The sequence below is a fragment of the Eschscholzia californica genome, unplaced genomic scaffold (genome assembly GCF_041429995.1).
Source record: "Eschscholzia californica isolate CP2 unplaced genomic scaffold, dmEscCali1.0.p SCAF_2, whole genome shotgun sequence".
NCBI lineage: Eukaryota > Viridiplantae > Streptophyta > Magnoliopsida > Ranunculales > Papaveraceae > Eschscholzia > Eschscholzia californica.
Genome location: NW_028238309.1, coordinates 14,176,412 through 14,192,261, shown reverse-complemented (window position 1 = coordinate 14,192,261; position 15,850 = coordinate 14,176,412). Strand labels below are relative to the sequence as shown.

At 36.1% G+C, this 15,850-nt stretch overlaps 1 protein-coding gene and 1 long non-coding RNA gene across 2 annotated transcripts; one reads left to right on the top strand and one right to left on the bottom strand.

Annotated features, from left to right (window-relative positions):
- Positions 1-6,322: 6,322 nt before the first annotated feature.
- Positions 6,323-7,043, top strand: LOC147556407 (uncharacterized). The gene is made up of 3 exons (XR_015234982.1): positions 6,323-6,389; positions 6,477-6,584; positions 6,662-7,043. It is a non-coding gene; the product is annotated as an uncharacterized LOC147556407 (long non-coding RNA).
- Positions 7,044-7,383: 340 nt separating this feature from the next.
- On the bottom strand, positions 7,384-9,788 carry LOC147556406 (E3 ubiquitin-protein ligase UPL5-like). The gene is made up of 2 exons (XM_086663413.1): positions 8,174-9,788; positions 7,384-8,070 (listed from the first exon to the last, which is right to left on the bottom strand). The coding sequence occupies exons 1-2, from the start codon at positions 9,636-9,638 to the stop codon at positions 7,400-7,402; spliced, it is 2,136 nt and encodes a 711-aa protein (XP_086519539.1). The 5' UTR covers positions 9,639-9,788; the 3' UTR covers positions 7,384-7,399.
- Between the last annotated feature and the right edge of the window lie 6,062 nt (positions 9,789-15,850).

Genomic DNA, 15,850 nt, shown 5'->3' with positions numbered 1-15,850 from the left:
AAACTCCAAATGAGGTACCTACCAAGAAAAACTTATAAATAATTAGAAATAAAACACGAAAAGAACTAACTCATCAAAGTTAAAGTATCCAAATGTGGCATTTTAACGCCACATCACCTCTCTTACTATAGAAAAAACCCTTTGGTCTACCATTCAATAATAGTGAGAAAGATGTTGTAGTCACACAACTATAATGATCTTGTGAGTATTTGCTATAATCCCAAACTTCTTCAGAACTGCACTTAAGAAATCCCATTCCATTCTGTCATATGCTTTTGCCATATCTACTTTCATGGCAAAAGCTCCCTCTTTCGCCGTTGTTAGTGAAATAAAATGAAAAAGTTCTTGCGCAATTATAATATTGTCGGAAATCTGTCGTCCAGGAATGAAGGCATTCTGTACTTGAGATATGATATTGTCTAGTAATGGTCTCAACCGATTGCTAAGAATTTTAGCAACTATTCGGTATAAAACATTACATAACGAAATAGGCTTGAAATCTGCCAGTATTTCTAGTGCCTGCACTTTAGGAATAAGAGCAATAAAATTATGGTTAAGATTACCTAGTAACTTGCCTGACTCAAATATATATTTAATCTGATGTGTGACTTCGTCCCTATTACCGTCCAACAATGCTTATAAAAATCAGCTGAAAACCCGTCTGGTCCTGGTGCTTTCCCCACCTTCATCTCATTAATAATATGCCATATCTCCTCCTTTGACGGCACACGACTAATCATTAGATTTTTTGTTGCTAGTAATGGTTTGTCCATCAACTCCAAACCATCAGGAAATGGAGTTATTTGTTCCGATCTTGAAGCTTTATAGAAGTGTTTAATAAAGGTATTAGATATAACTGATGGGTCAGATGACCACGTCTGATTCGGTAGCTTAACCGAGAAAATATTATTCTTTCGTCTTCTGTTCAATACAGAAAGATGAAAAATTTTTGTATTTCTATCATTTTCCTCCACCCAAAACTTCTTCGCTCTCTGCCTCTAGAAAATTTCTTCTGAATTCCTTAAACTTCTTCACTATCCGCGCTTCCTCTTCTAGGTTGTCGACTGATGGAACCCTCATTTGTGTTCTTAATAATGTTTCCTTGGTCTCCTTTATCAGTTCGAATATATGCCCCACTGAATGCCTACTCCACTTTTTCAACTCCACACCTAGTTGTTTAAGCTTGTCTGTGAACTCACCTCTTCCCTGTCTCCATTTTTCCTTCATAATACATTCGAAATCTTTATGCAATGTCCAGTGTCTTTCAAACCGAAGCGGGATGCTACCTCTGATTTTTGTTCTCTCTGTATTTAAAATTATCGGCGCATGATCCCTATGAAATCTTGGTAAGTGTTTAACTATAGTATTTGGGAAACAAAGTCTCCAAAAATTATCCATCACTTAAAATATTAAGTTCATTCGTATGGGAGATTTAATGTTACCGTATATATCTTCCCAATATTTTGTTTGACTAAGTAAACAATAACCCAAATATCAAGCAAAATCTCTTAACAACATTGACACAAATTTTGTTCATAAAAAAAACAGGGACACAAATTTACTGACTAAATAGTAAACAAATTCAATTTTCTAAATATCCCACCGAAATTTGCTTATATTAAGTCAAACCAATTTTGAAAATTGAACCATATGCTATATGTTAGAGCAATCGGAACTATTCAATCTTAAAATATCTCCTGCTATTTTGGTCAAACATGAATTCTAAAATCTCAACTAAAATATCTCTAACACCCGAGATATTACTCAAATATGGATCGCCAATAACTGATCAACATCTAAGCATGTAATAACCGATTAAATGTACACAAAATAACATCAGATTTCGTTCCTAAAACATTTCTAGAATCGGTTTTACTAGTCAAATCGATTTGATTTTAAAATCCAATATAAGTCTATAGTATGGAGATATATTTCAAAGAACCTTTAAATCAAATTTGTTTCAAATAAAATGATTCAACAATATTATTTCGCATATCTAAACTTAAACGATAATTGAAGATCATAGGTTTAGATATCTTAACAAATAATAAATAATTTTAAATACTAATCAACAAAGCTAAAGGCAGGCTCTGATACCAAATGTTAGGAAATTGAATTCTAAATATATGCGGAAGTTACATATTTTCAGCCATTGTTGATTAAGTAGAAATTAGAACTGCAATATAAAACTCTGAAAGTCTTCTAACCCCAATCCTCTCCGTAAGTTGTTGTATTATTGATGGAGGCTACGGACATTCGGTTATTGTAACTACTCCCACTTCTTTTCCATCGAAGAAGGGGGTAGTGAGATGGTCAAAACCAAGTTAGAGGGAAATTAGGAATGTGGGGTCACCCTTAGTCTCCAAAAGAGACGTGTCCAACATAATGTTTATATCTTCTTTCCAATGAAAAAAGCTAATTCATTTGTTACTGCTTCAGGTATTGGTGCTCTAATGGTACTCACTGCAAATTCATCATCTTCTTCCTCTATTTCTACTGCTAGAAAGAAGAAATCTTGATCTGGTATTAACGGAAAAGGAAGAAGAATTATTCTAGAGGAGTCATCTGAGGATGATTCAAATGGGTTGTGATGAATTTGAATGAAGATTTAGGTTCTTAGAAGATTAGTTGGATTAAAGATGAAACACCAAGTTGAATTTGGATGACATTGATATTTCATGGCTCCTGAATTTCAGCACATGATTTCAATGTCTAAGTCAAAGAAGCCATTCTTAGCAACCACAAATAGTAGCAATGAGTTCAAACCGACGAACACAATTTTCTAGGGTTTTTTTTTTGTACCAAACTCAATTTTCTAGGTTTTTATTTTATTTCAAGGGGTTTTAGGGTTCACGAAGAAGACCCGTTTCCATTGATTTTCTCTCTCTACAAATTTGTTGGTAATGAAGAAAAAGAATAAAATAAGGGTTTATGGAAGAAAAGAGGGAAAACTTAATATAAAAGCTCTAATTCTTGGAGGACATGAGTGAAAAATAATAGAGTGATGTCCCCTTAAACACGGTTGTCCATATAAATTTTTAATTTTTCTAGTTGTCCACGTAAAATAGTTGTCCGCAAAAGATAATTGGTTGTCCATGTATTGGCTACCCTTTTCTTTTGTTTAATGGCTTTTGGTGAGTGCTGGTTTTTCTTTTGTAATAGACTTCCTTTGAGAGTAAATAAAAGTTGTTGTTTTCCCGTTATCGTTTTAATTACTTTGATTATTGGGCTCCCTCCGTCTTTCCCTTTTTGTTATGTATCTTCTTTGTCTCTACTTCTTCTTCCTCTTCTTCTTCAGATGTGTAATCATTCACCAGTTGTAGGGTTCGACGGTCTTTTTGTAAGCAATATTCTTGAACCAATGAACAATTTTATTTTTGCTTGGTGAAATCTCTTCTTTCTTTTGATTTTTTGTTCCTGCATGCATACTTCAGATATTGACAGCAAAAATATTAATCTGTTAGTATAATCCTAAGCTTACTAATGTTTTTTCCTAACTTGCTACGCTTTGCTCCGAATGTCTTTTCCTGCGCATAAAATTCAAATTAGACCTATCCTGATTATGCATGGCCTAACTTACTAATCCCCTCTGCAAAATAAAAACTCAACTAGCCTTGTATATTGGTTTGTATTTTCTTCGCAGTTTGGTTGATTGCTGGTGTTAAGTTCATCTAGGGCTTCCCCTTGGCCCCTGGTCGTGGCTCTCGCTACCACCACTGGTTTGCTCGCTTGAGCAATGCTATTTTGGACTGGGACTTCTCCTTGACTCCTGGTCGTAGCTCTCGCTATCAGGGTTGTTTCGTCGGCTTGAGCACGACTAGTTTAAACTATGACTTCTCCTTAGGCCCCTAGTTGTGGCTCTCGTTACTAGGATAGCTTGAGAAGGAAAGAAATTTGAATCAGAAGTTGGAAAGGAAAGAAAGATAGATGGAGCTTGGATTATTGTGTGATAAATATGGTGGGTTCGTGATGAGAATGGAAGGAAAGAAATTTGAATCAGAAGTTGGAAAGGAAAGAGAGACAGATGGAGCTTGGATTATTGTGTGATAAATATGGTGGGTTCGTGATGAGAAATTTGAATCAGAACTAATGTTTTAGTGTTTTAGGTCATTGATTGATCTAATCAAAAGCATGTTTAAATTTCCATTCAAACACTATTATCTAGTTATTCAAGTTTGAATCTAATTCTTCTAGTAAAAGACAATACATGCAAACGGCTCGTGATGCCACTGTAGGGTTTCGTGTGTATCTAATACATCTATCCACTATAGGCTCGTGATGACACCGAGTGTATAACTTGAACTCCCTCCTTCGAGTCAAGTAGGACCTTCTTGAAGGTTGAGATGAAGATTTCCTTCTTCTTGACTAGATAATTGAGAGAAACTCCTTTTCTCTCTTTTTCAGACAGCTCTCTCTCTATGAGAAATTACACTGAACTTCTTTTCAGTTGGCTTAGGTTTTCTCTCCTTTTACTTTCTTACTTTCCCTTAGGTTGTCTAATTAGGTCCTTATATAGAAATCCCTAGAATAGGTGTTTGACCCAAACTTAGATTCCTAAAACCTAATTATAAGGTATTTTAACGAAACACCCTTTTAGGGTACCTTTAGTGTGGCCGGCCAACATAGCCCCTTTATGGGCTTCCTTGGCCTGCCCACTAAGGATATAACTGGCCATAAGATGGGCGGCCCCTTGCTAAGGTCGGCCATCACATGGCTGGCCCTCCTAAAGCCTTCCCGGGTCTTCCTTTAAGGCCCGGTTATGTCTGTCTTTTATCCGGACTCTTCCGAACCATCTGGACTTACTAAGAATAGATCCAATCCACCTATTTGCCAATCTTTCACTAGTCATTTCTCTCCGTTCAAACCATCACTCTTATGTGTAACTCTTGTAGGATCCGGTCTATGTTAGCCGCGGATTACCGAAGTTATCCGACGATCGTAGTTGGCTTCTAGCTAAGCGTTACGACCCCTAATTCGATCGGAATAATGATCTTCCGTCTAAGGTCATCACGATCCTATTCGCCAAATCGTACGCATTGACATCTTGGTCGAAGGACATTCCTTCGGAAGGATACCATTCCTTCAGATCGAGGAAATATATCCTTCATCTTGTTCCTCCATTGCTTTTCTCCTTTGCTCCGAGGAGTCGATGTTGGTGGATTTGGCTTCGATGAATCCATCATCTTTCACATGACAATTTTTTAAGATCATCTTTTACTTTTGCAATTTCTTTCTGCAGTAAAAGATTGAATATTTATTGAACCTTTCGGGGGCGAGTTATGGGAACTCAGTGAGACGTGCTTGTGTCAAGCTTGTCTTATGGAAGACGATGGGGGCCCTTTTATAGGCTGACCTAGACCAACTGTGATTAGACGGTGTAGATGAAGCTAGGGATTAGGGATTCGGGTTTGACATCTAGGGCTTGATTTAGTTTCTTATTTTGAAGAGAGATAAAAAGATAACTTGGGTGAAGATAACCCCCAAAACTTGATCATTGTAGGCATTGCTTTTAAAGAAAGTCATATTGAATTGACCAAGTCATAAGTGGAAAATACGTTGCCTATAACAAGTTTGGGCATTGCCTAGAAAATTTCCCTTATAGAAATACGGGTGGCAACTTTGTTTTCAGTAGACACAAATACACTTGAAATACAAAAATAAATGTTAGAAACTAAATTAAAAAATAATCATGATAATACTTGGTATCCTGATTCTCGACAAAACCTCATAGTAATCAAGTATAATTCTCATTTTTTTTAATAATTCTTTAGGCACATTTGTTGTTTATTCACATTCAGTTGTTTTTCTTTCATTTGAATTGACTTTCGTTTATTTAACTCGAACAACTACGTACATACATCTTATTTTTCTTTTGTTATCTCAATCTGAGAAATAAATTTTAATGAGCTCATATTATAATCTTTATAATCAAGCTAGAATCATTTATATATATTATAACGCGATGGAAAATGATCTGAAACTAATAGTGTAGTGGTTCATAGGTCACGCATGTTTATATAGTTGAGACTCTTAACTAGGGCTACCATATTTAAGCTCGCTTCGGGCCATTGGAAATTCAGGAACGGCCTTGGTAGTTTAGGCAATAAAAAACCTAGAGGTAGGAAAAGATGGACTTTGAGGCCCTTAGGATGGCCCTACGGGTCTTTATATATATATATATAGTAGGCCCAAGATATTTTAGTTAGAGTTTATAGTGCTCATTCGATTCATGATGTATTGCATATTACATTCATGATTTATTGCATATATTATTCATGATGTATTTAGTTAGAATTAACTTCAGAGAAGAAAAGGACCTGTTACTTCAAAACTTTATATATAAGAGGGTTTGGCTCCCTTCAACCCATCCAACATAAACCATTTATCAGGTTTCTCTCTCATCTTTTATTTTTGTTAGTATATACCTTTCCCTCTCTCTCTCTCTCTATGTATATTACTAACTAAAAACTTTACAGTGAGAAATGGCTATGAATGTAGCGGAAGAAATTGAGCGACTAGAAAACGAACTCAAACAACTCCCGGTCACAAAAAATATATCTCTCCTTGAAGAAGCCGAAGATAGGGTAAAAGTTTTTGGTTATGATTATTGTTATTATTATTTTAACCTTGTAATAACGTCAAACTTTTATCTAATTAGCAGATGTATGAACTGAACTGCAAAATGTTGCGGACGGGTCGGAGAGACGGAAAAGATAAGCTTCGTAAAGACCTCAGAAAAGCAGAAGACTGTGTGCCGAGTTTCTATGAGAGACTAAGCGAAGAGGAAAAAGTATTAAAGAGGCCGAGAGACCAAATCCGGCGCAGAATTGAAGAACTTAGAGATCAGAATATGCCATAAAAATATCTGGCGAAAGATTTTTTTTTTTATAATGTTAGACTGAACTTTAGTGTTAAGAATTAAAACCTCCATTTCAAAAGTAGCTAGATTAAATCTATGAATATTTGTGGTTGTTAGATATAACAATCGTACTATATATTTGTGTTATCATAATTAAGTTGATGATTAAGACTTAAGTTGATTCTGAAAATGTTTTAAATTCCAAGTCACTTATTGTTGAGTTGAACGACAAAAGACAGATACGAGTATCGCTACACATGGATGACTAGTTTCTTTTTCTTGTTATTACAGGTAGGTTTTGTGTGGCCTTGTGATGAGACACTCATTTGACATGTTAATTTGCTATTTATGGTGAGACACTCATTTGACATGTTAGTTTGCTATTTGTTTCACATTTGACCAGGATATGACTTCTGGAGGTTATAAGATGGCAACCTATTTGAATTTTCTTAAGCTTTCAAAACAGGGGCCTACAATATATATTCCTGTAGAAAGATGCTAACAGATAAATTAATAAAGCCTTGGCTACAAATCAATTAATCAATAGAATATATGAAACTTCCTACACTGTTGTTTACATGTTAATGGAGAACGAATAGACATCGGTCTAGACTTGGATAATGTGGTTCCTATTATTTTTGAAAAAGGAGAAGGCCTGTTGTCATCCACACCTACATATTCGTTGTTTTTTATGTCTTCTCTATTCTTCTCCAAAAACATGTGATCGAGATCTTCTAACTCTATACTCTCGAAAAACATCTTTCGACACCTTCGAGTTAGAACATCATCAAGACCTTGAATAATTAGTTTTACCTTTTCTTCGATTGACTTCATGAAGCAATGTTGGATGACTAGTTTTATATATTCTTCTCTGTTTTTACTACTCAAAACCATTTCCTTCCCTCCAGGACACAACTCTACAATTTTCCTTCTGGACACTGCTTCATCTTCTTCTTCACTTTCCCAAACAAATGTCAAGCCCAAACCATCTGAATCTACAAACTCATAATCCATCTCTAAAATATCTCTGCAGCTTTTGTACATGTATGGATCCACATTGCGTATATCTTCCAATGTAACAATAGATCCCGCTAATTGCAAGAGAAACAATCGATCAAATCCAATTTGTATTTGCACGTCGTGCATCAATGCTAAAGCAATCACTCGACCACAAAACCCATAATATTGAAGTTTTTGACGATCCACTTTTGCTGCAAACAAGATAGTGAAATTATTAAAGATAGAAAATGTTGAAGTTGTAAGGTATAACATGACTAAAAACATGAAAAACAATTCAAAATGTTGAATAAATACCTGGATTAAGATAGATCCTCTGAGGGTTATGTGGGCATGATAGGAACAGAGAACTCTGTGGAGTGAATAGATGTCGGCATAGCAAGAGGAGCCACCCCTTGAAAACTCCATGACCTGCAAGTGCTACCTCATTTTTAAACTGAGGGATAATTCCATTCCGCAACAAAATGGGGTTTGCAAGCCCAACATGCTTGAAAGAATCAACCAATAACTTTGAACTGTCAATGAGAACTTTCGTCTTCTGTGGGTGATGATCAGAGACCTGATTTGGAAATATCATCGTGATCAAATGTCTTCTACATTCATTGTTTAGTAAATTCTTATGTTGAAGAAGCCACTGGTGATCTTCGCCTCTTTTTGAATTCATAATAAGTTTATTTATTGAAGCTCGGTGAGAATTCAAGCAAGATGAGAGTTTTTCTCCAAATAGATTATAATGTTTAGATACGAAGTTCAATTCCTTGAGAATTGATAGATAATAAGACCATCCATGATTAAATTCGCATTCAGTACATCTTGTATACTCAATGCCATCGTCCATATATGTCAGACCAAGATCAATGTTGTCAAGTAACTTATTAAGATCTTCCCAAAATGGTAAAAGTTGTGTTACATTATAGCACACATCCACAAGCACCTCCATAGGAAGTGAGTGAAATGATGATAAACCTCTCGATCTCATGTACTCTTCAATTTTCGTACACATATGGAGCGTCAATACAGAGAAGTCACGGATATCACTCTCAAATCGTGATTTTAACAAAGACGGCACTCTGCAAAAGCACGACTCTCTGACCAACTTCATATTCACAACAAACTGTTGAGTGAGCTCCCTTATAAATGGGTGAAAGTAAAAGAGTAAGTCCCTTGGTGTTCCGTGCATGAAAAATTGTGATGTGTTTGCAGGCCCAATTGATTTCAACAAATATATGTAAGTTTGACGACATGAGTAGTATAACCCAGAAGTTGTTGTTGTTGTTGTTTTGTCATCATGGAGAAGAACAGTGAACCGTAAAGCTATACTAGCGAATAGGTGTTGAATGTATATAGGGTAGGAATGGATATTAGGATAGATAAAGAGACGAATTGATTCCTCGGCTATGGCTTTATAATATTTGATGGGAGATTTGTATAAATCGACCAGATACTTGGGCATTCCATAAAACAAAAACATTTGTAGATGCTCCCTTTTCTTACGGTTTCTAGGTATCATGGTCAAGTAATTTTTAAGATTGGCTAATACATAATTTCTTATTGATTCATCTTCATCATCGCCATTACTATGATTGTTAATAAGACGTAAAGTAGAGAAAGTCAAATTTCTCAGTACTCGTATTGCTCGCTTGTGGCACTTCTTAGATGCAAAGTGGCGGACAACGTTTGCAAATTCTACCTCAGGTATGAATTCGATTCCCTCTGCTTCAATATTCCGCAAGAAGTACCCTTCCTTGTCCAATAATCTCATCTTGCCCTCTGATAAGAGATGAACAAAATTCTATCTATAACCCCAAAATCTTCTCTCTATCTTTCATCAACCAACCACAAGGGACTTCAAGAAGTAGTAGCAAGCGTTTGTATTCCTATAAAGAAATACTTGAATGGAAAGTTTCTATCTAGTCTACTGTGAGTGAGTCGTTCTTTATATGAAGAGGAAAGGTACTACTTAGTAGGTGGTTTCCTGAAATTTAAAATAGAAGGTTTCTATTTTACCTTTCCTTCCTATAACCTAATAACTGCAACTTCCTAAATTTGAAGATCCAACTGTTCCTTATCTTGTCGTCTTTTAGTAACTAACCAATTTACCATTTATTTCTTACCTGCCTTCCCATTTTTAGCCCCCCATGATGTGTCCAATTCTCCAGTGTAGTCCCCAACATTACCCAGCATTCACCCCCTTTTCAAATATTCCTTTTCCTATTTTACCCACTTCTTTGTTATCGGTTTCTTTTCCTAATCTTGGGGCCTGCTAAAAGCACCCGTCCAAACTGCTGTTAGCAGGTGGCACTATAAGCAAGCATACCATCAACTTCTTTCTCTATAGATACCGGCCAATTCGTAAGCACCCAAGCCCTTTTGACGAAAACTAACCTAACGTCACGCACTCATCTTTCTCTCTCTAAACGCCATCTCTCAGTCTCTTAGTGCACCTTCCCTCTCAATCGAATCTCAGTTTCCATTGCTTTAATAACTAACCTTCTCTCTCACTGAACCTTCTCTCTCTAACCGCACCTCAGAAGATCTCCGCTAGAGTGTATGATTGGGAATATACACTGGATAACCCAGCATGCGACTACATCAAGAGTGATGAACGTCAAATACCCCTCATTGACAAGATTGGAGAGATTCCTCAAAATATGAACACTCCACTCATCTTATGTAAGGAATGCGTGACTTTAATTCCGTCAAACACAGTGCCGTAAAAGGAGGTTATACAGGCGGACACTGGGAAATTCATGATAGACATGAAGCTAAGTGGGAGTGGATTGAGTCATCCTAATTAAATTAGGAAAAGTATCTCCAAGCCACTTGATGAGTAGCAACTAAAAATGCGTGGCCAGCCTCAAACGGATTAAATATTTAATCGTTTGGTTGACAGTCGTACTTGGAATCAAGAAAGTCTCAAAGATATGACGTATCAGATGGGATTCAAATTGACACGAGACTCGAGCATTGCACTTGTTCTAAGTACAAGTGGGAGACTGAAGGATATGTCCTGCGACCGAAGATGCAACGCGAGAAATTTGTCGGATAGGACAATTGATGAAGAAGATAATCAAGTTTGGACGATTTAGGGATCGTAGTGTTTAGCTAGAAACCAACTACGATCTTCGAATCACAGGACAATTCGCGGCTAACTTCATCCAGATCATACATCGGGTTACAACAAAGGGTGTCGATTTGATCGGAAGATATGACTAAAAGGCCAAGCAAAAGATAAGGGAAAGATAGTAAAAGGCCCGGAACAAAAGGGTTTTGGGTCGGGCACTCAAGGCTACACTAAAAGGGGCACAACCAGACCTAGCCCATTAGGGCTTAGGGTGGTCGGCCAGAGATAAGGGATACTAGTTTCTATTTCTAACTAATCCTAAATCTACTTCTATTTTGGTCTTTTAGGAATCCTAATTAGGGTTGGACTTTAACTTTTGGGATTCTATATAAGGGACTTATTAGAAGAGAATTAGGTGTGAAAAATTCTCAAGGAGATTTCTATCTCTACAACATCAAGTAGAAAAAGAAAGAGAGAGTAGTTCCCAACTATCTATCTAGTCTAAAGAAGAAGGTTTTCTTCATCTAACCAGCAGCAAAATTTTAGCTAACTTGAAGGTGGGAGATCAAGTTGATTACTCGGGTGTCTCAAGTAGAGGAGCTACATTTGGAGCTCTTGGACTTCTTATATTCAACCGTTTAAGTCTGTGAGAATCGTTAAAATCCCACGAACTATTTAGTTGAATATAAGAAGACCAAGAGATCCAATTGCAGCTCCTCTACTTGAGGCAACCGAGTAACCAACTTGATGTTCTTCATCTTTTAGACTTGATGTTGTAGAGATAGAAATCTCCTTGAGAACTTCCCACACTAAATTGTCTACTAATAAGGACCTTATATAGAATCCCTAAAGTTAGAGTCCAACCCTAATTAGGATTCCTAAAAAGACCAAAATAGAAACAGACTTAGGATTTTAATAAAATAGAAACTCCTTTCTATTAAGTGTGGTCGGCCACCCTTATGCCCTAATGGGTTAGGTCAAGCCGACCCTATTAGTGTGGTCGGCCATTCCTTGGCCAGACCAGTAATGGCTTTAAACCCGCCCCAGAACTCCAAATTGCTCGCATTGTCACCTTGGTCGAAGGACATCTCTTTCAGCAGAATACTATGCCCTTGCTTCTCCTAATCTAGAGTTCTAATTGTTGAAATACCTATTTCAAGATCTCTGCATTTCTATTCGAGAACCATTTCCATATTTCTCATTCAAACTCAATAACTGCGTTGTGTTGATCAAGTGTTAATATCTTCACCAAACTTCTTGGTTCTGATCAATTTCAACGTCTTCTTTCCAAGTTGGGTTTGAGTCAAATTTCTTCACCTGCTCCAACTTGCAGGGAGGGGGGGGGGGGGTGGAGGGGGGACATTGGCGTATTAAGACGTAGAGAAAGAAATTCGAGATGTATGAAGACATAAGGAAAGAAATCCGAGATAAATTTCCTGAATAATTTCTTTTTATATTTGTAAATATATTCAAACTCTAACGTGAATTATATATGGACCCTTGTGCATAATACAAAATTACCTTTTCGATCACAATTACTTTCTATTCAACTTCCAATATTTAAGTGCGAGACGGTTAATTTCACATGCGATGACTAGAGTTTATCGCTATAGGATTTTGGTTCAAGACACGTTCATCATAGCATTCTGACAAAGCTTTGAGTTGTTTGCACTAAGTGAAGGTTCAAATCAATAAGATACCTATCATGTATGTACAAGTTTCTACGATAATGTCATAGTTGTTTTGTGTTATTTAATTTTTTTCTTTTTTGTCTTGTATGTACAAGATTTTTAATAAAGCTTTGAGTTGTTTGCACTATGTGAAGGTTCAAATCCATAAGAGAAATTTTTTTTGAAATGGTGGGGGAATCTTGGGAGATTTCAAATATGAACCAAATGGGTACAATACCCGTTGGCTTGGGTGGATACATCCCTTCGTGATATCCCATAAGAAGGGATACATCCCTTCGTGAAATATTTTCTTTACATAACAGAGACTGATTGACAGAGAAGGAGAGGTTGGATATATTGAGTTGAAGATAGAGAGAAAGAGGAGGTCGATTTTGGGAGCTCACGGCTGAAACCAGAGAAAATATTAATCATCTCTTCTCGGCCATTGAAAGACAGAACCGAGGGCTAGAGAGAGAGAAAGCGAGTTTGAGAGTTTAAAGTGTTTCTTTTCTTTTCTTCTTCTTCTTTAATCCTTCTCTTTGTGAGAAAGAGGGGTTTATGTTGAAAGAGTTAGAGAGAGAGAGAGCTGCTGATTTATAGAGAGAGAGAAATTGAATTAATTTTATAACTCCATTAAAACTCATATTTTCTTCTTCTTTCTTTACTGTTAGAGAGAGAGAGAGAGAGCTTCTGTGTTTATTATAGAGGTAAAGAGAAAGTTTAGAGAGAGAAAGAAAGAGAAAACAGTAGAGAGAGAAAAACCAGAGAAGGAAAATAATTTTCTCACCAGGAAATCGTTTCCGGGAAGACGAGAAAATTATTTTCCCTAAGGGTCTGTTTGGCTCCACAGAGGGAAATTTGCGAGAAAAAAGGTGTTTTCTTCTCCGATTCTTTTTCTTTCTTTAATGTTATTATTTCTCATTTATCCCACCATGATTATGATCTCTTTAGAGCTAATCTTATTACTTAGAGTTAGGATGAAATCTTGATTATGTATGAGTATGTGGCCTCTTTAACACAACATCTCGAATGAGTTTTAATGTTACCAAGTTTAAATTCCTCACACTTGACTCATGATATCTCTTTCATTAGTTATTCTTACATTTTGATGTTTCATATTTAGACTTAAAGTCTTTAATGGTTCATGCTTAGGGTTTGATAGCTAATAGTTAAGTTTCTTGTGTGAATGTGTTGGATTTAACGTACAAGTTGTTTATTAGGTCTTAACAAATATAATATTCCGAGGTTGGAGCAAGTGGCTACCAATTCTTGAGTTATAAAAAAGATTTGAGTTATTAGGTCATAATACCTACATATTAAGTGGGATTCCGAAACTCTAGGTTGTTTCCTCTACAAGTTTCTTGATTATTTACTTATTCATTATTTAAGTAGTTTAGTAACTTTATTATTTCATCACAAAATCAAAACCTGAAGAAAATCCGAATTAGTTATAGGAGTCAGAATATATAGATTGACTTAGTCCCTACGGATCGACCCGGTCTTACCGGAACTATTACTTGACGCCCGTATACTTGCGGGTGGTGACCTATTTAGGAAACTTTCTAGGCCCATCACAACCCAGAATCTCATCCACACCATTCCCCTGCATAATGATGGTCCCGATCAAATGAAATGGACTCTTACAGAATTAGGTAATTTCACTGTTAAATCTATGTACCATCATCTTAGCATAACTAATCAATCTCCATCTCATCTTCCTCTTAACTGGAACTTCATCTGGTCTCTCCCCACTATCCCTCGAATAAAACTCTTCATTTGAAAGATTTGCACGAAAGCGCTACCAGTCCGCGACAGGATAGGTAAGTATGTTGGAAACAACTGCAATTGCTCAAACTGCTCGGAAATTGAAACCATTGAACATGCACTAATACATTGTCCATTAGCGAAAAAATTTTGGTTTTACTTTAATATCATTTCTACTAACATCTACTCTTTAGCAGATTGGATCTTCTCTTGGCAGGATCAAAACCAAAGCAGTTGCACGACAAACGATATCCACTTTGTCACCATACTATGGTACATTTGGAAAACCAGATGTGACCATTGCTTCCAACACTCAATTAATAATACTAGATCGGTAATAAATATGATTATGGCATTCCCGAAAACCAATATAGCACCTGAAAACCCAATACTTGATACAACTGAGAAATGGCAACCTCCTATCACTCCTTTCTTGAAAATATATGTGGATGCATCTTTTACTAATATTAACACCAATATAGGTACTAGTCTCATTGTACACAACGCTCATTCTAATTTTATGGAGGCTAAAGTAACTTCATCGCGCGCGTGAAACAGTGAAGAAAGTGAAGCTATAGAAATCCTCAACAGAATCAAATGGGCAGAGGAAAACAACCCAAAATCTATTGTGATAGAAAGCGACAATATCAATCTTATAAAGCACTTGAAGAACCCGAGGCATAAAATTCAGTGGCAATCGAAGATCCACATCCAAAGAATCAAAGACATCAAAAAGAGATTGGACAATATCAAATTCAACCACACGAAAAGATCACTAAACGTTCAAGCTGACAAACTCGCGAAATGGGCTCGCAAGAAGTATAGATTGAAAAACTGGAAAAATGTTCCTTACTTTTTAGTTCATATGTATTGTAATAATACTCTTGTTGCTTAATGTAATTCCACCTTTCAACAAAAAAAGAAACTTGTCAAACCGTAAGATAATTGAATACAACTATATACATGTCTCTTGATTATGTAGTTAACAAAATTTACGCAGATTATGTTCCCATCATTTAGCTCAACTAAATGATGCATGACATTCAAATTTTTACTAGTATAGTAAATAAAATTCACCCGAAACAAGTTCTGAATTAGAGAGAAAAGATAATTCTTATTCCATAACAATTGTTGATTACAATCGAAATATATATAGAGTCTCACTATTGCTCTATTAGGTAAGAAGACTAATTAAGATATCTTCTCAATATTACAATATATCTTTTATAAATACAATATAAAACAATATATTTGAAAGATATATAAATAATATCATGTCAAGTCTTCATCATCTAACGGTACATGTTGCTGATGTCTTCACGATCCGATGGTAGATATTAGTCTCATTTACATTCCCCCTCAAGCTAAGCTGGTCGTTAGACTTGTTTAGCTTGCCATATAAATTATACTTATTGCAATTTGTCAACTTCTTTTTTTTTTTAACACAATTTTTCCCTTTGTTGTTAGAAAGAAAAT